General features: G+C 53.6%; 10 protein-coding genes across 10 annotated transcripts; 5 read left to right on the plus strand and 5 right to left on the minus strand.

Moving 5' to 3' along the window:
- Positions 1–1211: 1211 nt before the first annotated feature.
- J4E90_007358 (uncharacterized protein) lies at positions 1212–2255 on the minus strand (the record flags this gene model as incomplete). Its single annotated transcript, XM_051436897.1, has 1 exon — positions 1212–2255. One exon carries the CDS (start codon positions 2253–2255, stop codon positions 1212–1214), a length of 1044 nt encoding a protein of 347 aa, XP_051289643.1.
- A 2559-nt stretch (positions 2256–4814) lies between these two features.
- J4E90_007359 (uncharacterized protein) lies at positions 4815–6929 on the minus strand (the record flags this gene model as incomplete). The annotated part of the gene is made up of 4 exons (XM_051436898.1): positions 4815–5080; positions 5216–5388; positions 6264–6466; positions 6525–6929. The coding sequence occupies 4 exons, from the start codon at positions 6927–6929 to the stop codon at positions 4815–4817; spliced, it is 1047 nt and encodes a 348-aa protein (XP_051289644.1).
- Positions 6930–7674: 745 nt separating this feature from the next.
- Positions 7675–8308, minus strand: J4E90_007360 (uncharacterized protein; the record flags this gene model as incomplete). Its single annotated transcript, XM_051436899.1, has 2 exons — positions 7675–7783; positions 7833–8308. The coding sequence occupies 2 exons, from the start codon at positions 8306–8308 to the stop codon at positions 7675–7677; spliced, it is 585 nt and encodes a 194-aa protein (XP_051289645.1).
- A 1009-nt stretch (positions 8309–9317) lies between these two features.
- Positions 9318–11429, plus strand: J4E90_007361 (uncharacterized protein; the record flags this gene model as incomplete). Its single annotated transcript, XM_051436900.1, has 1 exon — positions 9318–11429. One exon carries the CDS (start codon positions 9318–9320, stop codon positions 11427–11429), a length of 2112 nt encoding a protein of 703 aa, XP_051289646.1.
- A 467-nt stretch (positions 11430–11896) lies between these two features.
- On the minus strand, positions 11897–14285 carry J4E90_007362 (uncharacterized protein; the record flags this gene model as incomplete). The annotated part of the gene is made up of 4 exons (XM_051436901.1): positions 11897–13632; positions 13685–14090; positions 14142–14194; positions 14246–14285. The coding sequence occupies 4 exons, from the start codon at positions 14283–14285 to the stop codon at positions 11897–11899; spliced, it is 2235 nt and encodes a 744-aa protein (XP_051289647.1).
- A 348-nt stretch (positions 14286–14633) lies between these two features.
- On the plus strand, positions 14634–16643 carry J4E90_007363 (uncharacterized protein; the record flags this gene model as incomplete). The annotated part of the gene is made up of 2 exons (XM_051436902.1): positions 14634–14858; positions 14925–16643. The coding sequence occupies 2 exons, from the start codon at positions 14634–14636 to the stop codon at positions 16641–16643; spliced, it is 1944 nt and encodes a 647-aa protein (XP_051289648.1).
- Positions 16644–18112: 1469 nt separating this feature from the next.
- J4E90_007364 (uncharacterized protein) lies at positions 18113–19039 on the plus strand (the record flags this gene model as incomplete). The annotated part of the gene is made up of 4 exons (XM_051436903.1): positions 18113–18221; positions 18273–18607; positions 18660–18964; positions 19018–19039. 4 exons carry the CDS (start codon positions 18113–18115, stop codon positions 19037–19039), a joined length of 771 nt encoding a protein of 256 aa, XP_051289649.1.
- A 484-nt stretch (positions 19040–19523) lies between these two features.
- J4E90_007365 (putative NRPS-like protein biosynthetic cluster) lies at positions 19524–21719 on the plus strand (the record flags this gene model as incomplete). Its single annotated transcript, XM_051436904.1, has 4 exons — positions 19524–19539; positions 19650–19784; positions 19838–20357; positions 20408–21719. 4 exons carry the CDS (start codon positions 19524–19526, stop codon positions 21717–21719), a joined length of 1983 nt encoding a protein of 660 aa, XP_051289650.1.
- A 134-nt stretch (positions 21720–21853) lies between these two features.
- On the minus strand, positions 21854–22819 carry J4E90_007366 (uncharacterized protein; the record flags this gene model as incomplete). The annotated part of the gene is made up of 3 exons (XM_051436905.1): positions 21854–22337; positions 22391–22531; positions 22647–22819. 3 exons carry the CDS (start codon positions 22817–22819, stop codon positions 21854–21856), a joined length of 798 nt encoding a protein of 265 aa, XP_051289651.1.
- An 898-nt stretch (positions 22820–23717) lies between these two features.
- Positions 23718–24755, plus strand: J4E90_007367 (uncharacterized protein; the record flags this gene model as incomplete). The annotated part of the gene is made up of 2 exons (XM_051436906.1): positions 23718–23970; positions 24019–24755. 2 exons carry the CDS (start codon positions 23718–23720, stop codon positions 24753–24755), a joined length of 990 nt encoding a protein of 329 aa, XP_051289652.1.
- Between the last annotated feature and the right edge of the window lie 1948 nt (positions 24756–26703).

The following is a 26703-nucleotide window of genomic DNA, read 5'->3' on the forward strand; positions in this document are numbered from 1 at the left end:
AGTCAAGTTTAGCAGGCAAAAGTCCTCTCCCAAGGCTAATTCTACAGCATACGCGTTCCTGCAGCGTACCTGGCAGAAGTCTCCGACCGGTAGAAGAGCGGCCGCCATTCAACAAGTTAACAGTAGCCGGAGTGTAGCTGTAATGCTTAGTTTGGTACCTGACGTCTCAACGACAGCTCGTGGCACAGCGGCTCGTATCGATAACGAAATTACCATCCCCACTCTTCATGAAACGCACAGGACTTGTGCGAGAGAACGTGCGGTCTAGACCACACTTGAATGACATACTGCAGGTTACTGCTCAGATGTGGAGTTGAGAAAGATCACCGTCGTCACGATTTGTATAAGTGGAGATATCGTAGTGTCTGCATGTGCTCCGAGTAGAAGGAGTGGCTGTATGCGCCCAAATACTCCCTGTACAACTTCATGGATGAAGCCTGGATATAGAAGGCGCGTAACGAAGGTCTGTGGATTACGTAGGCTTCAACACACTTCAGAGCCTCCTTCTAGGCGCTGCGTACGTCGCGCGCTTGTGTTAGTATACAGGCGTGTAGACGTACTACGGTTATTGAGCCTCCACGGGACGTAGCGACCCGTACACCAGAGCGGCAGCGTGCCGCGGACAAACGAAACAAGGTTCTAGCGGAACAACGGAGCGTTTGATCCCCCAGGGAGACGTTTTTGTTCGTTGGTTCTGACAGGTTACGCAATCTTGTGCGTTGAGTTAGGTGAGGAGCGAGGAGTCGCGTCTAGAAGTGTCGAGCGGTTGAGAGACTCGTGTATGCAGAATGAAAAGCTAGGATATTCATAGAAGGCAGAAATCAAGATTCTGGAGCGACGATGAGGTCTTTGCGTGACGTACGCGCCTCGCATCTACCTGAGAAGGCTGGCGTACCCATACTAGCAACGTGCTTGTTCGATACCGTCTGTGTATGCTTTTGCTCTACATTCGCGAAGTGGCTGATTCCCAGACGCTCGAAAACAAGGTCGTCTTTCGCTTTGGCCGATCGCTTCCGCCTTGACTAAGTAGGTTGAGGAGGTGTCCGATCTGCAACAGTGTCCCTTGGACATGCCAACGTTCACTCTGCTATTCCTTCAGTCAGGTACCGAGATGAACTTTATGCGTGCCGTTCCAATACTGCATCGATGGCGGATGAAGATTGCTGAGTTCGCCGCAACTCTTGGTGAGAATCGCGTGCGTACCAGCTCACTCAAGCCTTCCCACCCAGCACACTCTCAACAGCGCCCCACCGATCAATACTCCTCTTGATCAATCCTGCCATCAGCTCCTTGCCGACAACACCCCCGCCGCTCTTCTCTACCCTCCTGATGACCAAGTCCTTCGTGCCCTTCTTTCCGCCTGCACAGTCCACCATCACACTAACAGTCTCTCTACACACGCCCTCCTCAAACGCATCAGGATCGCTGAGCACAAAGTCTACTTCTTCGTCCTCGTCCTCTCTCCTGCCTTCGAACACTGCAAACGTGCTAGGTATCGGCAGACCCCGTAATTGAAGGCGAAGCGCCTCCTTGGGTTCGTCTGAGCATAGAATTCCCTCGTACTCCTCGTCGTAGTACGCGTGCGGTAGGAGTGTGTCGCGAAGTGCAGCGAGTATGGATATCCACGCCGCGTCGAATGCGTTGCCATCGATGCTGATGAAGAAGACGTCGAGGTAGAGAACCCAGTATCCTTTCAGCTGTGTCTCCGCTTCTGTGTCTGGGTTTTCGGGGTTCGTGGATGGCTTGTATAGTATCCGGAGATCTGAAGCGCGGAGAAGTCGTGTCGAGTTGAGGAGAGAGCGTATGCGAGTTATGAGCGTTTGCGCATATGTGGAAGGCGCGTTGCCGGGGATGTGCGAGGGTGTGCTGCCTGTAGATAGTTCCACGTTTGGGACCAGTAACCTCAACTCTTCCACTTCTTCGCCATTGTCTTCCTCCTCCTCCGTATTCTGGCCCGCAGCCTGTCCGGGATACTCGAAGGTACCCGGGATGTCTTCCTCTTTCAAGATCTCTGCGCGCACGCCGCAGACGACGCTTGTGTTGCCCAGTCGCACGACTGCACTGCCATTGCAGTGGGTGAGACTTCCAGTGTTGATGCCTGGTGTGCGGAACTCGTTTGCAGCACGGCCATTTGCGCGTATGGGCTTCTTCTTCTCTGCGGACAGATGCGCCTGCAGGAACGGGTGCGGGGAGACGGCGGCGAAGATGGAGCGAGGGAACGTGAGCGCTGGCGAGGGCTGGGTTGCGGCTGCCATGGTGAATGTACTGGAAACTGATACGCGCTTGAATCAGGTGCGATGTTCGAGGCGCGAATTGTTAGCATCTATGTCGGCGCTGGGAAATTTTGGAGCTCAGAGCTATGACGCGCTAGAGTTAAGCTTAAATGGGTGGGGCATGGAGATCACAACCATCGTCACTTATGAAGTCAAATCTGTTGGCTATAAAGAGAGCAAGCAGGCCGACTTCACATAACATTCAAACTGCGTAACCTATACGCTATGCCTCAAGGGTATTCCGATGCGCTATGAACGCGACGCGACAAACAAAACATTACAGGTATATCCCATGCTCTCAGTCAATTTGTAAAGTCTGCTCGCAATCGTAGCTTCGTCGAGCTTTGCCTACCCTGAACTGAGTCCAGCCTTGCCAGCCTGTTGAACAGGCGTCCACTTGCCCTCCTTCTTGAATTGATCGCCCCTCAATGTGCCCTCAGCAAGCTGACTGATCATGTAGTCCCTTCCCTTGATCATCCATACCATCTGACTAGGCACCCTGAAGCCATTGAACGCACCAACACCCTTCTGGGTGCCGATGGGGCAAATCTGCTGCTCCTTCAAGTTCGCCGTGTAGTGGCGATCGCCCTTGTGTGGCTCCCCAGTCAGGTGGGCAAGCAGGTCGTTCTTGAGGTTTGTCATAGCCGCAGGTACAGCGTCGTACATGTCCATGACGCCTCCACGAGTATAAGAGCCTGCATCGCCGACGACGTAGACGCGGGGACCGGCGGATTCGTGTTCGACGCGGAGGGTCTTGTCGTTGCATGCGACGCGGTTGCGGGTATCGAGCCACTCCTTCGGGAGGAAGCCAGTGTTCGGCCGTGAGCCGGTCGCATCGATGTAGATATCCGCTTCGACTGTTTCGCCATTGCTGAGTTCCACCCTCGTCTTTGCGCCTTCTTCGCCCGCTTCGGTGGATCCAACAACCCTCGTGTTGTAGGTGACATCGCATCCGAGACGCTTGAGGAATTGCTCAGCGGTTTGACCAATGGCTGGACGCAGAAGAGGCAAGAGTTTCTTGTCTCCGCAGATGAGCGTGACTTTTGCCTTTGGGTTCTTAGGCGCGGATGCCATGAAACCCGGTCTGCCGTTCAGAATCTCTGCAACCTCTCCAGCCGTCTCGACACCTACTGGACCGCCTCCGCCGATGACTACTGTCTTTGCGCTCTTCAGGCCCTCCTGGAAGGCGGTATGAACCTTCTCGAGTGCTTCGCGGTCGGTTGCCTGTGTGAAGAGCGGGCTTGGTGTGGTGAAACCGGTCGCGATGACAAGCGCAGCGTATTCGATGTTTTGCTGCTCGCCAGATGCGGTTTCAACGCAGACTGTTTGGCCGGTGGGGTCGACGTTTGTCGCAGTTCCTTGGATGAACTTGAACTTGGGGAACGCATAAGTGAACGCAGGCTCGATGGGGTAGAAGGTCTTCTCCGAAGGCATCATCTGTTTCGAGACACTTTCGCGAGGTGCTGCGATGCGCCACCAGAGGTCTTTGGAGGGGTTGACGAGCGTGACATTGTATGTAACTCCATCCTTCTTGGGTAACTGTGGGATAACATGCTTGAGGGCGTAGTGCGCAGCGCTGATGCCTGCAAAGGATCCTCCGAGGATTAGGATAGTTTCGGTACTCATGGTGAACGATAATTAGAAGATGCGCTTGGATTGGGTATCGGAATGAAAAGAAGACAAAGAGATAGATACAAACACGTCGCAAAAGAAAAAGTTCAGGAGACGCGTCGCTATTAAACTTTAGGCGCGCTTCAAGCCTCAGGGACACCGCAGGTGGGGAGCCGCCGAATCGTTAAGTCGATGCTGGATCGAGGGTGCGACGTTTCAATGGGCTAAGCGCGTGGTTAGCTTGATATATGGTTTTCACGATTCCGTTATCAGGATTTTAGCCGGCTTCGGGCGTTGCTTATGCTCACGCTTATGAATCGCGTTCGTGGACAGGCTGTTCACACGCATTGTTAGATATTGGAGGCTTGAGAAAAGGAAGCTAAGGAGCGGGTGCTAGCCACTTCACGCTTAAGCCCGGAATCCCTTGCTGCCGATCCGTCGCTGACAATACAAAGCTGTGCAAAGGGTGCTTACATGCTTGGAAGCCATAGACAACGCGGAGACGTTCCGTTCTCCTGATAAGAGCATCGCGAAATACGAGTCCTGTAGCTGGGGCATCTAGTGTGATGTCCTCCTGAGATCTATGGTATTCCAGGTTCTTCGCAGCATCCTTCAAAACTTCATCCGCAAGGTCTAAAATAGACGAGGACACGGGCTCCGAGGCTTCGCAAGTGAGGTATAGATATGCTCTGGTTTGTCATCTGTGCGCAGTGATTGTGGAGAGCGTGCTAGAAGATTTTCATTCATATCTTTCCTGAGACATAACGCCAGTCCGGTATTTTGCCTGCAAGACCCACCGCGATTGCTGACCGTCACGGTCGTTGCATTCATGAAGTCCTCCATATCAATATACATGCGGTAGGCCGTCATTGCACGTAATCTCCTTTCTGGCTCTTGCGACCCTTTCTTAAGCTACTTTTGCGTAACTTCTTACTCGACCTCAGCCTTGGACTCGAAGTTGTCGCCAGCGACGAGGTCGGGGATGTCATCATCGTCGTCGTCGTCGTCCTCCTCCTTCTTGTCACCGTCCTCGCCCTTCTCCTTCTGCATGCTCTGGTAGGATTCGGCGAGTTTGCGTAGCGATGCGAGCGAGTCGGGGCCGAGCTGGTTGAGGATGCCGGGGACGAGCTCTGTCAGCTCCTTGTCCTCACCGTGTCCGTAGATGGCGAAAGTGTTGGCAGGTACTGATGCGTGGACTATACGATGCGTGAGTTAGTATGTACTGCGACAAAAAGGTAGAGTGGCATAATTGTGGATCACAGAGTGCCATATTTGCGATGTACCAAGGCACTCTTCCCTATCCACATGTTAAAACGCTTGGGATGACGTACCCTTTGGTGCCGAGAAGTGGATGACGTTTCCGTCGCTCTTGAACATGTTGACCTCCTCAATGGCCTGGATGGGCTGGACGTTGAGCTTCTTCAGCGCGGTCTGGAGCTTCTTGTCGTCGGTACCAGCGGCCCTGTGGACCTTCTTGACCTTCCTGCGGGGAGTACCCTTGCCGCTATATATCGAGTTAGCCTCGAATTCCTCATAGCCATCTCGTTCCTGAGTGTCGCTCGCTACCAAGGGGCGGTCGTGGTGGGATTTCGCGGGTTCGTGATATTTTGCGGTGCGGGGCTGTCAAAATACAGCAGGAGAGGATTGCTTACCCTGTACACACTCAAGTTAGCAACTACTCCCTCGAATGACATAGCTGACTGCTCTATAAAGCGATTGCAGCTTAGAATTGGAGTACGTACCAATGCGCACCGACGCTTGCATGCGCGCCAACTTTGCTTGATCCATATTTGCGGTGTTGAGGAAGGATGACTAGGTGGGGAGAGCTGTGGGCGTAGAGTGTCAGCGGTCGGGTCCGGATTCTTCGCAGATTGGAGTGAGGGCTGGGGCTCAGAGCGAGCGCGGGGCCGGTACGCACCTAAATTCGGGATCGTGGCCGAGACTTGGAGTGTGGTGTTGCTGGTGAAGTTGTTGCGGCCATCGGCGAAACTCGACGGAAGCGCCGATTGTGTGCATGTCCTCGCTTGTGGAAGCTTCAGATCCCCGCAACGTCAGAGGGGTCATACGCGCCAACACCCATCTCATCCACCTCGAGACGGTCAACATGACGCGTTCGTCATTGTTTCAATTGGATTTACATGCAGATGCAGATGCACAGACGGAACCGCGGTGCACATCCAAGGCCAACATGCGGAATGGCGGTCCGTCAACTTTACCTAGGTACCTAGGTACACTAAAGAAAAATGCTTCACGTCCCAGCAGATTGAACCCTCGCGCTGAGCTTGATCGCGAATAGTGGTATTAATGCTCTACTTCAAAATGCCCACATCTACCTAGAGTATTGCGATCCCAGCCACACCAACAACACCCAATGCCCACGAGAAAGCCTTCGCTTGCACTGCTGCACCTGTCGGCGTCGCTGATGCAGCACTTCCGCTGGCGGCCGAGCTTGGGCTTGTCTCTGTCTCCGTTCCGTTGGGGTTTCCTGGAATGTCTTCCTGGGTAACCTTCATGCCTGTCTGGTTCTTGCAGTTGTCGGCGAAGTTGATCTGGGCGTTGTTGACCAGGGTCACGTCCGCACACTATGTGGCCATTAGCGACTTTCTTGCGATGATGGACCATTCCATGTCAAAGGCTTACCTGGTACAATCCACCCGCCTCGTGGTTGTTGGTAACAACTTGTATCGAAGCCTTGGTACCATCCGTCACATTCAATCCTTCCGGTAGGGAGACGTGACCGAAGCAGAAGTCTCCTAGACCTGATACTTGGGTCTGCTGTTGTGCGACGATGCTGAATCCATCTCCCGGGTTATCACCAATGGCCATGTATACAGCAACGTTGGTCTGCGGGTGCTCCATGTGCAGTTGTATCGGCCCTCCGCTGATTGGGAAATCGGTGCGTTCTTGCTGGACATCGTTGTAGCCTCCACAAGGGAAGTTGCCCTCAGTGTCATCGGTGAATCCACGCGCTTCAGGGAAATTGAGCTGGAAATGGGCGAGTGTAAGAGGAAGGAAGGCGAGCGCAAGAGCGCCGTTGGTAAGCATATTGACGATTGAGAGGTAAATGTAGGTCTTGATGCCGTGTAGGAAAGAGAAGGAGGAGCGCTTTCAACTTGATGCAGTGGAATGCGAGAAGGTTAAGAGGATAACAATAAACAACAAGTAAACGCCGGGATCACCTGCCGTATTTATTACAGCTTACTCTGGAACGAACCGCATCCCATGCCGTGCATTCCGTTCCAGTAAATCGCGTGGCTTGCCCGTGAGCACTCGAAGCGACCTGCATTGATCCCGCGTTTCGAATAGGTCGACGATCTAAGCAGATAGCAGTAAGTGAGCAGTATCCTGCATCAGCGGCGACTGTCGCTAATGTGCAAGCCGTTAGGGTATGGTATCGTGTGGCGCGCAGGATGCCGACAATTGAGCAAGTTTATTACCAAAGCGGTGGTTCCTCACCGCGGAAGCGACTAGCGTCCAACAAGGTTACATTTCACCGATGGCATTTCCGGTGACGCGCCGAGGCTTAGATTATGGTTCTACTGTATAGCCGGCAATGGAGATCAAAGTTATGGGAATACCACGTTCATGAATCGCATTTGTGTTGCTGGAAATAAGCTTTGTGCACCCCACGGGGTCCTGCGAGGAAGCTCCTAGCACCTTATCCAAGGGAAAAGCCGGACACGAAGTGTTGGGGAACCTTCTTAAAAGCATGTCTCTGGGGTATCAAGATGAGTATTACGCTCGGGAAAAGCTTTCTTTGGATATGAATAACACAATGCAAGTCTAAGGCTCAGTGCGCCGCCACCTGATTGAACCTGCCAAACGCCAGCTCACCGACGAATGCACCTGCTAGCACGGACAAAAAGTATCCAACATTGTAGGTCATGACTGCCAACATGCTGCCCAAAAGTTAGCTTTGACCCAATGACCGGAATGTGTAGTGCTTACAGGAGATATCCGACGCCGGCCACAACTGTCATCAACAGTGCCCGGGGCAGGTCGATACTAAATCTCCATGGCTGAATGTGAGAGACCGGCGCCGAAATGATGCGCACATCTTCCTGGACACCGTTTGTTGTGAGGACACCGGTCATCGAGTTGGCGTCGTCTGCAGCGCTATCGACAACCGCTTTCTCGCCTGCAACGACGATATAGCGTCGCTTCAGCGCGCTCTTGACTGCCTTGATCTCGAGGTATGTCTTTGCGGTGAAGAGGGCGCGAAGGAGTATGGACAGGATAATAAGGAAGATGCATGTCCCTGCGTATTGGCCAGCGGTCGTCGGGGTCCACGCCTCGGAGTATAAAGGAGTGGTCGTTGACGTGACGAACGCCATTGCCATACCGCCATGTGAGGAAGTACCCATGGACATGCCGCCCATATCCATCGAATCCATAGCCATATCGTGACCCTCGTGAGCAACCATGGTGATGGGTTCGACGTGCGTGTAGCGATAAGAAGGTTCCGTTGATGAGGCTCAGGATGGGTTCCGTTTAGGTCGCGCGGGGTGATAAGGGATCGAAGAATAGGTACCGAGTTCCAGACTGCTATCTTAGTCCTGGGGCAGGCGATCGCTTAAGACTTCTCGGTACGCTGTGGGCTTGCGCGTTCGCTGGTTCCAGTTCCGTAAAGATGAAGGCGCCTCAGCATGAACGCACGACCTGGAGGCGCTGGTTTCGTGTTGCAGTGTATACAATTGTGGTGAATGCGTAAGATTCTGCGACACTCAAGAAATGGTCAAGTCTGGGCTGAGGCGTGGAGCGTCGGGGCATGTGAGCACATTTCTCGGCAACGCCTTCCCGCCTACATGTAAGACAGGCAAATCTCGCAGCTACGGAAAGATGCCATCCATGCGCGTTCTATGGGTCATGGCACGCTGTCGGTGGCTCGGGCGGATGAGCGACGTTCAAGCAGCCGGACTCCCAAGGAGCGACTTTGAGCATAATTAGCCGGTTGTGGTTAGCGCATGAAGCTTAATTCAAGCCACGGCCAACAGAGTGCCCGCTGGGCCTCGATGCAGCCCCCGCAGTGCATCGACCCTGCCGCCCTGCATCTGAGAGGCAATTGATTACAGTCGGCACTACGGCCACATGGACTATTACCGGGACCATGGCTGAAGGCGCTGCGTGTGTGCGTCTTTCGCTGGACGACTATCACATCTTGTCAACCTCCTATGACACTGTCACACACTGTCTATTTCCCAACGTCCTAGAGTGCGTCTCCATACCGATCCCTCGACGTAGCGACGAAACAACGACCCTGGTTACATCTCAGACTGCTCGCGACGAAGTCAGCATGCGATAAACATCGGTACGGGCACACGCCATCCATCACTGGCAACCGCCCAACCTTGCATTCAGTGCAAGCCTGGAAACAAAAACCAAACAAGAGTCGGCAACACTGCAGCAGCGCGTAGCATCATGAGCCACAATCACATGTCGATGGGCTCCATGGGCGCCTTGCCCCCGCTCACAGAATGGCCGGATTTCTACTACGCAGTGATTGGGGCCGCAGTCGGTGTCGCAACACTGTTCAACGTGTACAACTATGTGCTATACCGCCAAAGAATGCTCGCGGCCAGAGGGGGGTCGCGGACGCCTGCAAAGCCCATCTCATGGTTCGCCCTCGGGAATGCGACACTCTACGCTCTGACCCGTGAAGCGTCCAACTTCTCATTACGCATACCACTGAAAGGTCGCATACTCAGACTACCAACAGTCGGCCGATCGTCGCTGGTTGTCGGAAACGTGGTCGTTCTGGTCGTTCTATGCTTATACGGCTTCGATGTGACGGACACGTTCAGTATGGAGAATATTGGCTTTCGTTGCGGTGTGGTTACAATCGCCCAACTACCGATTATCGTCCTGCTAGCGGGCAAGAATAACATCATCGGATGTCTTAGCGGTGTGAGTTACGAGCGTTTAAATTGGCTGCATCGATGGTGCGCTCGATGCATGCTGCTTACGGCCACCATGCACCTGGGGTATTTCCTCAGTGCGTGGGCTCCATACGACTATATCGGCTACCAACTCAAGAATAACGCGATTGTTTGGAAAGGCCTTGCTGCATGGTGTACCCTGGCGTGGATCGTGTTCAGTTCCATGACACCGATCCGAGGCTGGAATTACGAGATCTTTGTTATTCAACATATCGTTTCGTTTGCAGTTTTCCTTGCGTTCGTCTACATTCATACCCCTCTCGAGATGAACGGCTATGTCTGGGCTCCGGTTGCCATTTTCCTGTTCGACCGCCTCTTCCGAGCATTGCGACTGCTATACATCAACAGCTCCGTATTTCATCCTGCGTTAAAGAAGCGGGGCCAACTGAGTGGCCTCTGGGCGTGCAAAGCCGAATTCACACCTCTCCCTCACAACACCACCCGAATCACTATACCTAACCCACCCATCAGCTGGACTCCTGGTCAACATGTATATCTATCATGTCACTCCGTTGTGCCGCTACAAAGCCATCCATTCACCGTGGCCTCGATACCAGCAGATGGAAAGATGGAGTTTTACGTCAAGGCCGAGAAGGGAGGTACCAAGCGTCTCTTCAGGCACGCGGAGAAATCCGGCAGTCTATCTGGAGTGCCCGTCAAAGCCAGGACTGTGGCCATAGAAGGCCCATACGGCACTCTGAGACCACTGCGCCAATTCGACAGCGTCGTTCTCCTCGCAGGAAGTACCGGCGGCACTTTCACTCTCCCGCTCCTTCGCGATCTCCTCCAAGGTTGGAAGGAGAATGCTTGTGGCAACACAAGCAGCACTTCAATTTTCAAAACACCAACAGGTGCGGTCACACGACATATCCGCTTCGTATGGGTCGTCAAGAGCAGAGGGCAGCTAAGCTGGTTCTCCGAGCAGCTTTCTTCCGTATACACCGAGTTCCGAACGCTGCAGGAAACACTCCGCGACATCAAACTCGAAATGAGCGTCTACATCACCTGCGACGAGTCCTTCACGGAAGAGCACAACTCCGTGCTTTCAGGCGTGACGGCACCCAATATGAATGTAAAATCACAGAGCGAGCCCGAGCATGGTGCAGTGCAGTATAGATCGCCCTCACAGACATCAGAAAAGAAGAGCGAGAAGAAATCCCACAGGCAGGGATATCAAGAAGTAACATCTATCGATTCAACAAGTCTCGATATCCAGGAAGCATGTAGTCCGAACGGCACATGCTGTTGCCGCACTGCGGTTGACGAATCGTCTTCAGCCAGTAAAGCAGTGTGCAGCTGTTCGAAACCTACAGCTGCCTCATCTCAACCTGCATCACTCGCACCTTCCGCTCAATCTTCCCTCGAAAAAGGCAAGAGAGTCGTCGTGCATCCATCGATAGCGATATACTCCGGTCGGCCGAAGACGCGGGATATCATCCGAAGGTCATTGGAGCAAGCACTAGGAGAGAGTGCGGTGGTGGTATGTGGACCGCAAGGGCTAGTGGCAGACGTGAAGCACGATGTTGTCTCGCTGAGCGATGAGCGCGCAATACACAAAGGGACGGGAGCGCAGGGCATATACCTGCACACCGAAAGCTTTGGATGGTAATATCTTCAACCCAATACATTCTCAATCACCATGTGAACTCTGAGTGTGCAAAATGTGAAGTATGGTAGTAGTAACATTCGTCGCAATAAATAAGAGTACAGATGCAACCCGTCTCATCATGGTGCAACGCCTCAAACGCCTATCCAAACCCAACCCACAATATCGCCAAAAAGATGCTAGTATGCGTTCGTGGAAAATGTGCGTAAAACAAAGCGCAAATGCAATGATGATGACAAAGGGAAGAGATGGTAGATGGGACGCGAGGCAAACGCTCGCTTTCAATCCACAATCCTCAACGCCAGACACCACTCCGTTTGATGAGACAAAGGAAATGGTATTTGCCCGCCCTCCTTTCGTCACGCCAACGCCGTGGAATGTTATGTGTCCAAACACCCCATTATTTACCCTTCGTCGTGTCGTTGTTGTATATGTCGTAATCGTTCCGGGGCTGTCACGCATCGTCCGTCCTACCGGACCATGCGCTTGCTGCGTTGGATGAAAGGAGATGGCATCTCCGGCTCGGTCTCTGGGTCCCATACTGCGGGTGGGCTGATACCGCCAGTTCGCTTGACCGGACTCCTTCGGCCGTTGTATCCGAAGCCCTTCTTCGCGCCTCCCTCGTCTTCACTCATAGTGTGCACAGGGATACCGCGCGCTTGTTGAAGTTCGACTAGTGTGCGGCCCTGGACACCGCCGTTGTTGCGCATTGCTTGAACGCGGAATGCCTCGTTGCCCTTCTTTGATGGGAGTCCGGCAAATGGAATGGACTTTGTGGTAGCGCCTGTCTTGCGTGGTGATGTTGATGCGGTGTCGGTGGACTTGGACTTCGTTCGAGAAGGCGACGCAGCGACGATGGGTACGGCGGAAACAGGACGGGGCTTTGTAGTTCTGGGACCCAGGAGGTTTGGTGTGCTTCCCAATCGACCGTTGGCCTTCAACAGCGGCGCTTGGGCATTTGCGAGCACCTTGAAGGGGTCCGCACTCATAGGACGACCCCCAGAGGCGCTTCGTGCGCGGGTTGGCGATGGCAGAACAGGAAGATCATCATCGTCGTCGAAGTCGGCGTTCCACTCTGCCTCAGTTGGCGACGGGGGAACGTCAGCTTCCCACTTCTTCGCGCCTTCCTTAGCAGCAGCGAAGATGTTTTGCTTAGGTTGCTGGTTGCGACGAGGGGAAAGCGAGAGTCCCTTGAGTGAGATAGGTGCCGGCGACGGCTCAGCCATCTGCACATCCATGGGAGAGTCGGGTACTTGTGTGGTGGAGGGTTGAGAGAACATTGTGCGGGCGCGGACGAGGGGACCGCGGGACGGTCGCTTTGCCTTTGGCTTAGCTGCGATGGTAACATCTTCGGTGTGGTCGTCCAGGGAGAGTGACGATAGGTCTGTTCCGCTGGCGAAGTCGGAGTCTGTGTTGAGGGTGTTTTGCGAGCCGCTCTTAACGGCACCATCGGACTCTGCTGAGAACAAAGCAGACGTTGGTTCTGTTGCCGCCATAGTAGGCGTATTGGACCGAGGAGCCAGCTTTGGCGATGTGCTCAGACGGTTGGGGTACATCTTCAGGGCGCGCTCTACCCGCCTATTCACCTCTCCCTCGAAGGTCGCCTGGAGCTGAGCCAGCTCTTTTTGTACTCGTTGTTCCGTTTGCAGCTTCACTTGTCGCTCAATCTCCAGCTGTGCTTTAACTTCCCACTCTCGTCGTAATTGGTCGTCCAACTCTTTGCGTATCCGTGAAATGGCTTCGCTTGCCTCCTTCTCCCGCTTCGCTGTCAGCATACGCTGCTCACGGAGGTCCTGTCCCAGCTTGACGACTTCCTGCTCTTTGCGCATAAGCTTGACGATTGGCAGGTTGAGAAGTGCGGCTGTGTCTGGTCGGTTGTCGGGCGTTGTGTTCAGGCAGCTTGCAATGACCTTTCGCAGTTCTGCCGAGTAGCAGGCCGGTATGTCGGGGTATCGGCCCAGCTTGATCTTCGAGATGAGCTCGAAGTGTGTTTTGGCATTGAAGGGTGGTGACTTTGTGCACATCTCGTATATGATGCACCCGAGCGCCCAGATATCGGAGTGGGGACCATACTGCTCGGCCTTGCAGATCTCAGGCGACATGTAAAACGGCGTGCCGACGTAGGTGGAGGCGAAGTCGTGGGATTGGAGGATCTTGGACAGACCGAAGTCGCCCAGCTTGACGCTGTTGTCATCGCCAAGGAAGACTGTGAGTTGTTAGCGCAGAGTCACGCGACGTGGAGATGACCAGATACTGACTGTTCTCGGGCTTGAGATCTCTGTGGAGAATCATGGGCTTGCGCGGATCACGGGCAGGCTTCGCGTTGCCAACGAGTCCCATGACGTTGCGGCCTGCCGCAGGTGGGTCTTCACCGTAGTGGCAGCGGTACAGGGCGCTGACGATTTGGCTGAAGATGCTCCAGACGAACTCCTCCTCGCACACCTGGTTCTTGTTCTTGAGGTCGCGGATGACACGTCCGAGGTCGCCGTTGCCGCAGTACTCCATGTAGAGGTGGAGGTCCTGCGATGCCTTGATGTGGTCGCGCTCGAAGTAGGCGACGATGTTGGGGTGTCGGAGCTCCTTGAGGATGGACAGCTCTGCCTGGAGCTGCTCGCGTTCCTTCTGCGACATCTTGAGATAGCTGATTTCCTTGCGGCACAGGATCTAGGCGGTGGTTAGCACGTCGCGCGCGCAGGCTTCGTCGTCGCTGCTTACATAGCCGTCTGACTTCCGCTTGACTTTGCGGATGATACCAAAGGACCCATGGCCTATACAACGTCAGTATGCGTCCTCTTGCGCCTATCGAGGGCGGTCCGTACCAATCTTCTCGAGCACATCGTACTTTTCTTCCTCGGGCATGGTGAAGGTATTGCTATTGCTCAAAAGACATGCAACTATTAAGGGTAGGATAGGGTAGCAAGCTGCTGGGTTAGTAGAGCTCGGAGGTAGCGAGGGATGTATGTAATGTACAGTGGGTGGGATGGAAGCCAAGTTTCCTTGGTGTTTGGCCCTGTTTACGCTAACGGCCGTCAACCCAGCAACGCTGCACGCGCCTCACGTGTTGCAGTTGCCAGGCGCACGCACCCCTGTCACTGCCCTTATCGATAGTCACGCCGATCTCCGCCGCCACTCGTCATCGCGGAGCAATAGTCACTTTCACCTCCACCATGTCGCCGTTACTGAGGACCTCTCCTTCTCGCCACACAAATGGACGTCAAGAAGAAGTACGAGATCGAGGCCGCCCTCGCGACCGAAGCCCAGGCGATTTCCTCGGGCCAGCTCAAAGAAGAGAATCCACTGGACACGAGCGAAGATTTCAGGGTCTTCTGTGAAGCATGCCGGCGGGGGGACTTGAAGGTTTGCCAGGAAATGATATCGACCGGGGTAAACATCAACGCAAGAGACAGGTTTGATTACACCCCACTTATCTTAGTAAGACAATCTCCGAGTTCAAATCCAAACAATTCGCTATTCAATTCAGGGCGCTGACCGCTGAAGGCCAGTCTATGCGGTCACTACGAAGTCATACGCCTGCTGCTCGAAAACGGTGCACTCTGCGAACGCGACACGTTCCAAGGCGAAAGATGTCTATACAATGCGCTGAACGACCGTATACGTAATCTACTGCTATCCTACGACTACGCGAAATCCTCGAATCCTTTACAACCGCTGGCAGCACATATCACTTCGCTCCTCACGCGACCGTCGCCCAAGACGACAGACATCACAATAACAGCATTCGGCCAAGAGTTCCACCTCCACAAATTCCTTCTCGCTGCACGATCGCCCTACTTTGCGAAGAAGCTCGAGACAGCGCCGAATACAACGTCGTGGAAACTGCCCAATACTATACCCGCCGAGTCGCTAGGTGTGGCGTTGCAGTATCTGTACTTCCAGGAAGTCTCAATACGGAGAGCGTTACATGGGCTGAGTGACGAGCAGGAGCTGGTTGTGCTAAAAGGCATAGATAAGATTGGCAAGCAGCTGGAGATTGAACGCCTGTTTGAAGATATAACGGAAGTTTCGGATCGAAGATTGTTGCGCCAGCGAAGAGCAGACGAATTAGAACGCGGCAGAGATCAGCTAGAGGGCTGGTTCAAGAACAACGTCCTCCGGCATAAAAGAGTCGTAGACACTGCAAGAGTGGACAGCATACAATGGGACCGGGAAAACTCCATCTTTGCCGATATATTACTGCGCGCCGATGATGATGACGAGGATCAAGACTCTGATGGGACAGATCGGTCACCAGGGCCGTCGGAGTCATCTACGCCGCCTGTGCGAAATGCACCGGGGCCTCTTCTAGGCATACCAGTCGGATCGGGTCGCACTCGTTCGAGGTCGCCGTCCCGCCAACGAGCATCCCGTAAATCGACTATATTCCCTGCGCACCGAGCCATGCTATTGCGCTCCGAGTATTTCCTGACCATGTTCAGCTCGCAGTTCAAGGAAGCACAAGATACGCCGCACTTGCAGATTGTAACCATCGACTGCTCGCCAGCCGTCCTGGAAACCATACTCACCTTCATGTACACCGAGCGCGCCGACTTTGGTCTGGACATTGCCATCGATGTGCTCTTTGCTGCAGATCAGCTCTTCATTGAGAAGCTCAAGCAGCGCGCCGCCATCATCATCTCTGCGCTAGGCAACGGTGCAACCTCAGCAGTGGAGTCAGACAACCCACGTGGAGCTACAGATGCTGATGAAGCCGTGGACATCTACGAAGTTATCCGAGCCGGATGGGATACAAGGGTACAACGCCTAGAAGAATTTGCTGCGCGATACATCGCCTACCGACTGGAACACTACATCGACCAACCCGAGTTTGCAGAGCTGGTCCAAGAATCCGCGAACCGCGTCAAGGCACGTCAGGAGACTGACACTGTCGAACTTGTTGACGATATCCGCTACTACCTCTCGGAACGATTTAGGCTTCGTTTTGAAGACAGCGGGCTAGATGAGATGATGGACGAGAACGCAGCCATGCAAGCTAGTACCGAGGGAGATCTTGTTGACGAAATGGGCGACCTCGCACTAGAAGACGGCGTACAGCAGGACGAGAATATCGCGGCGGTGGAACAGCAGATCGCTGCTGGTGTGATTAGGAATTTGGACGGCGAGGAGGTTGGTGATGAGTTTGCTCAGGACGCGATGAATTATCAGATCTTGCTGGGAAAGATAGACACATTGCTTGAGCAGCTGAACTTGGATGCTTAGATAGTGAATCTACTGAAGCTATCAAAATCAGAGAGTCATATCCGGGATGTTCTGACGGGAGGTTGTGCATGTGCTGGGGGGGTTCTGACACTTTGTTTGACAATGGTGGAGCCGTGGAATCTAGCACGTGGCGTGGTCCGGGTAATTGCTTAGCGAATCTTACAAGCAGCCTATATTGTCAGGTACGCTCCACACATGGGATGTTTTCTAGGTACATGCACCTTGCCCGGTCTTAACCCAAACAGACTGACCAGTAAATTTCCTTGACTTTTCGCTCTTCTACTTAAATCACCCCGACTCCCCATCCAAGAAACCAAAGGGAAAAAAGACATGGGAACCCAAATCCGCGAGGACCTCTTATACCGACTACGCTGGAACCTGTTAGCCCCTCTACAAGACATCGAAATCACGACAGGACCCAAAAACGAAGAAACACTCGTCCCACTATTCGATCATCCTTGCGCGAACACACCTCTCTCCGTACCCAGTCGACATCGTTTCGAGGTGCTAAGTGAGGACATATGGACATTACACGAGGGCTGGCATCATGGCGACGACAGCCCAGAGCCAGACTGTGCATGCAAGCCTCCGCCTAATCTGGTCATCGAGAACGCAGACGGGAGACCAGTTACGCTGAGGCAGTTTGTCACGCAGGTTCATCCGTATCTGAATGAGCATATGGGCAAAGTTAAGAGGGCTTTGACTTTGTTTCAGAAGGACCTTCCTGAAGAGAAGATTTTTCTCTTTAAACGCGCGTGGAATTTCAATACCAAATTGAGGGTTTATCTGATGCTTAAAAGGGATGCGGAGTATATGGAGGAGCATTGGGCTACGCAATTGGACTTTGCGCGTCGATACGAAGATGGGAGATTTGGTGACGTTTGTGGTGCTACGAGTGGACGCGATGCTTGATGATCTTGGTCGAGTACCGCGATTTCAAAGCCTTTTGTGGTATGCATTGTCTCGCACCTACCTGCACTCGAGGAACACTGCGGTCGCTGGGCGGTACATGGAGTGTGCGATCGCGCGAAGCCACGTTGTTCGTGGCTCCCGAGGTCCGGTGTGGCGCTACCTTCTGTTAGTAGAAAGGCACTTGAGCAGTCCATACTGAGAGCGTCTAGTTTCAATGTGATAGTAGACGGTTCTGGAAGAAGCGCTACTATCCTAGTCCCTGTTACACCTAGGCACTGTGTCTACTTCATCATTGCTATTGGTGACATCATGGTGGGGTAGCCGCGGTGCTCAGTTCCCCACCCAAACCGTCGTTGACAGCTTGACAAATACCTTAGCAGCTCATAATGCGCGTCATTGCACGAACAACTTCACTTCTTCAATCTCCAACTGCTCGACTCTTACCTCAAAACTTACGGAGAGTTTCAATCGCGGCACCACGATCCTTTACACTTCGTCAGACAGCACTTCCACGCAAACAAGGGCTATTCGCCATATCCAAACAACAGACCGCAACGATGTCGACGGAATCCACACAGTCGCAGGCATGCTGCAACACACCCGCTGTAGTCAGCGAGGGATACCAACCAAAGGGCGATTACATTGAGGCAGATGGACTGAAGACTTGTACGTTCTAGCACCACGACATCACCAGGGACCGCAATTGACTTTCAACAGACCAAACCGGCCCCAAGGACGCAAAGCAAGGAATCCTAGTTGTCTACGACATCTTCGGATTCTTCAACCAAACACTCCAAGGTGCTGATATCTTGGCTTACACCGACAGCCAGAAGTACCAGGTCTTTATGCCCGACTTCTTCGACGGCAAGCCAGCCGACATCTCCTGGATGCCCCCGGACACCAAGGAGAAGGAGCAGAAGATGGGCGAGTTCTTCCAGTCGCAGGCTGCGCCACCCAAGACTTTGCCGCGCATTCCGAAGATTGTTGATGAGCTCACCCAGAAGTACGGAATTGAGAAGTGGGCTATCATTGGCTTCTGCTGGGGCGGAAAGGTATGGAAAAGCTAATTAGATTACCTCACACGTATCGCCTAACACTATACAGATTGTCAACTTGTCTTCCATGGAAGGCACAAAGTTCAAGGTCGCAGCAGCATGCCACCCCGCCATGGTTGCCGGCGACGACGCCCCCGGCATCAAAATCCCCTACATCATGCTTCCATCAGGCGACGAGTCGAAGGATGACGTCAAGAAGTGGCAGGAGGGTATCAAGGTTCCTCACGTGGTTGAGTGGTTCCCAGACCAGATCCACGGGTGGATGGCGGCGCGCAGTGACCTTTCGCAGGAGAAGGTCAGGAAGGAGTATGAGCGCGGATACAAGATGGTGTTGGACTTCTTCCACAAGCACATGTGAGTTTGTCGGAAGAGCTGCGGTAATGTAGGTATAATGCTCATTCCGCTAGGGGTTCTGAGGCGAAGCTCTAGTATGAATACCGGTAATGTCGATACGAAACAATATAACGTAGGACAGAAGAACTTTTCTTCCTAGACTGTGACTGTAAGAGTGTTGTTAGCGGGCTTGAGTTTCCTAAATATAGGCATGGCTCCGCCAGCTATCCTATGCCCAGGCGGATCAACCATCACCAAGTATCTAACCCATCGCCAATGTGGAAAAGGTCCGAAGTCGTCGCAACAAAGGTTGCAAGAGCAGAGTTACGGGTAGGTGTGGGGCTCAACACGTGGGGTTAGGTACTCTGGGGCCGCCAGCCGCGTGCATTGGCGTAGAACGGCGGTTGAGAGACCGAGGGCATGTCGGCAATTGATCACGTTGCGGATGGCCATGTCGCAGGTTATCTAGAAGCATTGGGCAGACTTCGGCGTATTTTTGTCGCGACATTTACCTTCAGTGTTTCTCTGCGCATCTTTCACATACATTCTTCATTCATAGACATACAAGAAAGATCTCATCATGGCTCTCCCGATCGGTGCGTGTCCCCATCTCGTGTAGCGGCCGTGGCGCGCTTGTCGTCCCATCCAGCTCCCGACCATCTCTACACGACCCTTATCGTACATGCTAGCTAACGAAGCTTTGAAGCACCTCAAGCTGTAGCAGGCGCAATCGCAGGCGTTACTGCCGCTGCAGCCTACATCGACGCCAAATACCACATCACCAAAGACCTCAAAGGCCAACGCGTCCTGAAAGCTGCCGCGCGCGATCTCGAGAAGAATTGTAAGCCCGAGCTACACAAGCCTCGTGCCCACCATTTCCTAACAAGACAACAGCACAAGGCAGAGGCCAATCTCTGTGGTACCAATTCGAAGCCCAAGTCCACCGCCTGCCCTCGACCGAAGAATGCATCTGGTCCCGAACCGGCTGCTACACCTGGGCCGAGACCTACGCAAACGCCTGCCGATACGGCCAATACCTCCGCCAAAATGGCGTCGTTCCCGGGCAGCTCTTTGCCATGTACATGATGAACCGGCCGGAGTTCCTCTTTGCACATCTGGGTAGCTGGAGCATAGGAAGCGCGCCGGCGTGGATCAACTACAACCTCGCCGGCGATGCGCTGGTGCACTGCCTGAAAGTCAGCGGCGCCAAGGTGCTGCTTGTGGATGAAGACCAGGAGTGCAGAGACCGCATCGAAGCTGTGAGGGAGAGGCTGGAGAGCGAGCTGGGCATGACTGTACTGGTCTTGGACACCGGGTTGAAGGGAGAGATATCGAGGTTGGAACCTACTAGGCCTGAGGATGAGCTTAGGGTGGGCATGAAGGGGAAGTTCCCGCTCTTCCTGTTCTACACAAGGTTAGTTACCGCGATGGCTTTTGCGAAGAGGATGATGCTAACTAGAACAGTGGCACAACCGGACACCCGAAAGCTTGCCCCTTCGAGACGCAAAGAGCAGTCGGCTTGACACAACGTGTGGGTGCTATGGGACTGAAGACAGGACCCAACGGCGATAGGTGGTATGTTTGCATGCCTCTATACCACGGCACGGGAGGCACGACGGCACTCGTCTGCATGGTCACCGGCCTTACATGCTGTATCGGCACCAAGTTCTCCACATCGAAATTCTGGACCGATGTACGCGATTCGAGATCCACCGCCATAGTCTACGTAGGAGAGACCGCCCGGTACCTTCTCAACGCCCCTCCCAGCGAGCTCGATCGGAAACACAACGTCAGGGCCATGTTCGGAAACGGTCTTCGTCCCGATGTATGGCAGCGCTTTGTCGATCGCTTCGGCATCGAGATCGTCGGCGAGTTCTTCAACAGCACAGAAGGCGTCATGGCGCTTTTCAATGGCTCGCGTGGGCCTTTCACAGCAACTTCAGTCGGACACCAGGGTCTCATCGAGCGCTGGCGCTCCCACAACACTTACGTCCCAGTCGAGATCGATTTCGTAACCGGAGACCTCTTGCGCGATCCCAAGACTGGATTCTGCAAACGCAAGTCCTACGAGGAGGGCAGTGAGATCCTCGTACAGATGCCGAGCGAGCAAGCCTTTGTCGGCTATTGGAATAACCCGGATGCTACTGAGAAACGCTTCGAACGCAATGTCTTCCGGAAAGGCGACTTGTATTACCGTACAGGCGACGCTCTCCGCCGCGACGCCGACGGCCGCTGGTTCTTCATGGACCGCCTCGGCGACACCTTCCGCTGGAAGTCGGAGAACGTGAGCACAGCCGAAGTCAGCGAGGCACTTGGCTCTTTCCCCGGAATTCAAGAAGCAAACGTCTATGGTGTCGAAGTGCCTGGCTACGACGGTCGCGCAGGCTGTGCAGCCATCTACATCGACCCCGCACATCTAGACTCGTTCAACTTCAACGCGCTACTTGCGCACGCGAAGGAGAAGCTGCCGAAATACGCAGTGCCTGTCTTCTTGAGGATACAGAAACAGCAGACTACGATGCACAACAACAAGCAGAACAAGGTTCCGCTGAGAAACGACGGTATTGATCTGAGGAAGCTTATGGAAAGGGCGGATAAGGAGGCGAAGGAGCAAGGGAAAGAAGAGGCGGAGTACGATACCATGTACTGGCACCCGGCCGCTCTTGGATCTGGCAAGGGCAAGAGTGGCGGTGATGATGGATATGTTGTATTCACCATGGCGGATTGGGACTTGCTGAAGGGAAGTGTAGATGTAGAGGGTGGTGCCAAGCTGTAAGGTTCCCAAGTATATAATTGCTTATAGTCTGTAAATCGTAGCGTTCTCGTTCTGTAATAAACATCATGTCTGCGAACACGCGTGAGCCATGACTGAGTTTGCTCGTGACACACTGTCGCTTCTTCATTGTCGTTTCACTTCTCTTCCATCAACGTAGGCTCGAACTTCTCCTTTCTGGCCTGCGTCGCACCAGAAGCCTTCCACGCTGACAGAATCAAGTCCACAATAGCATCCACACCCTGATCCCTCTTGACGACCGCAAAGATAGTCGGTCCACCCTCACGCATCCTCCTGCTATCCCGCTCCATGACACCCAGATCCGCACCGACGGCCTCGGCAAGATCGATCTTGTTGACGACCAGAAGGTCTGATTGCGTGATACCCGGACCACCCTTCCTGGGGATCTTATCACCACCCGAGACATCGATAACGTAGATGATGAAGTCGGCGAGTTCGCGCGAGTAGTTCGCAGCGAGGTTGTCGCCGCCGGACTCGATGAGCAGGAGGTCCGTGTTGAACTTTTGGTGCAGGTTTGTGAGCGTCATGAGGTTGACGGAGATGTCTTCGCGAACGGCGGCATGGGGGCAGCCTCCCGTTTCGACAGCGACGATGCGCTCACTACAATCGCGTCAAACATGCTCCGGCAATATGTGTATTGTGGCTGCTCTTACGCGGGCAAGGCATTGTTCTTGGTGAGGAACTCGCAGTCTTCTCGCGTGAAGATGTCGTTTGTTACCGCGGCTATGGAGAAGCGTGTTCGGAGGTGTTTGCAGAGGGCTAGCATGAGGGCCGTCTTGCCCGAGCCTACTGGTCTAGGCTGGTCAGTATCTTGAGGATATAGTACATCATGCCATGCCAACCCTGCCACAGGCAAACATCGGCCGAGCAGTGTAGCGACATGTACGTGTCACACGGGGACCATCGTACCCTCCAATTCCGATAGTGAAGGACCGGTCTTCCCAGTCTCTTCCCTCGATGATGGGCAGCTCGCGGCCCAGGTAGCTCCCCGGCCCATCGAGGATCTCATGCGTGTGGCCGTGATCCGCAGCCTCGTGCGAATGCGAATGCGACGCGCCTTCGTGTGAGTGGCCGGTAGACATTGTTGTATGATGTAGTATGACTATCAATCAACAGAGGAAGCCAGCAAGCAGGAGCGAAGCTCGAGGATCTCCATGGTGGGGCACGACACGACGAGAGACGTGGGGTTCAATCCGGCGCAACCCTGGTAGCGAAGCTTCACTCAATAACACCGGCGATAGGCTGACAGGCGACGACACGCCGCTCGCATGAACAACACTCACGACCGTATCAAAGGCCAATTCAATGCGGCGGTGATTGTCATTACCGTAGCGTGCCACGACTCGAATAAGGCGTCCTTAATCGGAGGATACGGGAATGCTCGGACCATGGCGCGAGGGATCATTGCTGCTGCCCCTGCATCTTCATCACGATCCTCGGCACCCGCGATATGATTACCAGCTATAGTTCCCTTCTCTGAATTTCACGGACCAGCATGTTCCCACATGGACCTGTCGTTCTTGGTCGGCGGCGCATAGGAGCTTGCGTACCATTGGGAAAGGAGAATGAGGTGCCGGAGCAATCTTTCGCTTCTTCAATCCTTCAATATCGCCCAGACCCGCCACACAGCCACGGCAATGGATATGCAGTTAATTTCCACGCCTGCGAGCCTCCCTATGCGGTGGCCCTGGTACCTGCAGGTGACATGACGCAGGATTTCGCAGCTCTATGTAAAGCCAGCGCAGCACCCGCAAGCTTGTGGACCCTGTTTTCTCCATGCCCTTGCGTTTTCAGGTTTCTGCGTCTTAATCGAGATCGTGCGGTTTGGAGATATTTCCCCATACGGTAGACCTCTTCCTGCTTTAAGGATAGTTGTTCCCTTCTGAAACTCACCTTCGTCGCTCGCCTGCTTTCCCCGCTTCCTCTTGTTTGTTTGTTTTTGCGATTCTATACGCGTATTTTTCTGGTGTAATGTCTAACATGGCTGTCTCGTGGGAGAAATCGACACATGGGTCTCTTACGCTATGGGACATCGATCGCGAATTCCAAGATGCGCATGAGGCGTACGAGCAATGGCAGGCGCGGCATCGTCGCACGCGTTCCAAATGGTTATGTCTCGGCACGAAGAACCGCGACGATGCTGTTGGCAAAGCTCTGAGTCTGGGGCGACAGATTCAAAGGATCATGGAGCAAGGAAAAGCAAGATTTGGGGCGCGATTTGAGGAAGGCGACAGTAAGTCCGCGGTTCAATACTGAGATTATAGAGACTGACCTTGTGTAGCAAAATGCAACACCATTCTCTCAGCACAACTCCTGCGAATCCAATACGAAATCAGACAACCACTTTACGACAGCGTTTTTTCTTCGACACCAACGATACCTATTGACGACATAATTACGACCGCCAAAAGCGTCCGTCGCGCCTGCCTCACTGCTCTACGCGAACAATACGCACGTCTCGAATCGCCAATTCTATCGCCCATTCTCCCCCCTCCACGTTTCAAAGTAGAGTTCTGCCCATTCGCAGACAACCTGCGGAAAGATCTCAAAGAGTCCAAATCGAGCACACTACGCGCCAAGAAAGCTTTCCCACATGATAAACACGACGACAGGGAGATATGCCCACACTGCGATGCATGCATTTCGGTCGCGGCACACTCCGGACTGCCAGCGTCCAGATGTATACTCTTCACCTCGCACATTGCGCTCGACCCAATGGCGACGAACGACAAAGCGACGTTTGCATGCAACAGCTGCTACAAGACCTTTGACGATTCCTACGCCTTCCTCGACCATTACTTCCAGAAGCAGATCGGGAGTGAGAGGAGTTGCTTGCGGCTGTCTGTACAAAGGAGCTCGAGCTGGTTCTTGAACGAGCAGTTTCTCGACAGCGACCCTTCGATCGTTGAGCAGTGCCTGAAGAATTGTATGGCAAGAGAGACTATGCGGGGTAGAGGCCATAAGAAGATGAAGAGTCAGATTACTATACGACAAGTACATTCGAGCGGGAACGATTGAAGTTTCCCTACCCGGAGATGATAGCACGACCACATATCACGCCCCTACTAGCAGGAGCAAAACGACGAAGTAAAGCAACGTTCGTCAGCATTACACGATCAGTTGTATACGAATGCGTCCTTTCGTATCGCCAACAAGCCATTCGAATCGCACTGCGACACCAGAGACCTTACACATACCGTCTCACAGCCCGCACACAAGTTCCACACCAAAGCCAAAGCTTTCGTATGAACGCGGACGGAACGCCGCTTTCTCCGCCTCTTATCCTTCTTGTACCATACATAATTTTTTCTGTACAGATACGCTTATTCTCATGTCTAATGCCCTAATGTTTTTGTCAAGGAATTCTAGATCGTAGCAGTGTACGTCACGAGTACGATGAATACGAACACGAATCTACAGTTGCGCATCAAACCTCAAGCGCATGCTCAACTCGATGAATACAAATACTTTCTCACACACGTACACAAGATCAGCATACCGTTCCTATGTATCCAGCACTTCTCACAGCGCGCCGCACCCTCACATAACAAAGCGACGATCACACCCATCGCATAAACAGCGCAAGCCGTGATATCCGCATGCCCAGACACACGTCAGATGGACATCCCGGTTTCACATTGGCAACGAACGCAAACGCAGCTCGCAGAAGGAAAGGGAAAAGGACCGAGAAAGATAGCTTCATCTCCTCGGCCCTTTTTCCGCGCGGAACTTTCCCTCGAGCATGTTGCTCATCACCTAAGTCCAAGCAATCGGTCTCATATCGCCAGACTGCAGTATGGGGACATGTACAATGATCGCAACTCTACCCGAGTGAGCTGACGATCTACCAACTGTGACACTCATCACCCAGCCTGTCCGTTCCCCAAGAATCGGGAATCGGGGGATGAGCAGGACATACGCGCCACACCCACAGAACTCTATCTTAGCGACCTAAGAGTGCTATCAAGCCGACATACCCGTCTTGTATCCGGCCACTTCTTTCCTTTGCCTTTGCTATACTGCACATACACATCTACTCAGCGTTGTAAAGCGAACGCGCCAGCGACGCGCAACCACATGAAACCACATCTGTCCGTGAGTCTCTCACTCGGCGAAACCCCACCGTAATACGTCTTGGCTTTCTTACGTATGGATGCGCCTGGGTACGAGATTATTCCGCTCATCACGAGAGGATTATTACGAACGACTGCTTGGGGTTCTTGGTGCATTGCGTGTTGGTGTTGGCCTGGGCGGTTGTGATGGGGATACCTGGTTTGTGTCACTGGGGAGGGTTGGTGGGATGAACTACTAGACACGAGGAATGCGCGGGTTCACTCGCTGATGAGCAAGATGATGTAGATAAAGGGTAGGCTTATACTAAGAGATTCGTAGCTCATCACCCCTCACAAGACCTTCAATTCCACTCCCCAAACACGTGCTCTGTTTACACTCTCCAATATTCCACCACCGCCCTTGCTTTTCCCACCCCTTCCTTCTTCCCCAACCCCAAGCCCGAGCGGAGCCCCATAGCGCAAACAGCGTATCCGCGGCGGAATCTGGGCGGTATTGGCACGAGTCTTGGACGGCAAGTCTGCCGCAAGAAGAAGTTATCGTTGCGGTGAGCAGATAACGTGTCGAAACACATGTAGCGGAATGGGCGGAGCGGCGGTAAGCATTGGGCTGCTAACATGCTCACTCCCCATGTGTGGCTTGCAATTAGATTGGATCGGGCGGTCGGGGCAACTGGATTTCCGCTCTCTGGGTGCCATGCGTCTTGGACGCGTGTGGCGTTGCTCGAAGCATTGGAGGGGCCGAGGGGCTGAGTACGGGTGAGTTTGCGCCTGGACTCCTTGGTAAGGCGTGGGTAGTGGCTTGGAAGCGCGGGTTACCTGCTTGGAAATGTAACGGTGTAAAGTGATTCGTACGAGGTACACTGACGATTGCGAGTTGCATGTGCAAGAGACAT

This window comes from Alternaria incomplexa, assembly GCF_024043165.1.
Source record: "Alternaria incomplexa strain BMP 0042 chromosome Unknown scaffold_10, whole genome shotgun sequence".
Lineage (NCBI taxonomy): Eukaryota > Fungi > Ascomycota > Dothideomycetes > Pleosporales > Pleosporaceae > Alternaria > Alternaria incomplexa.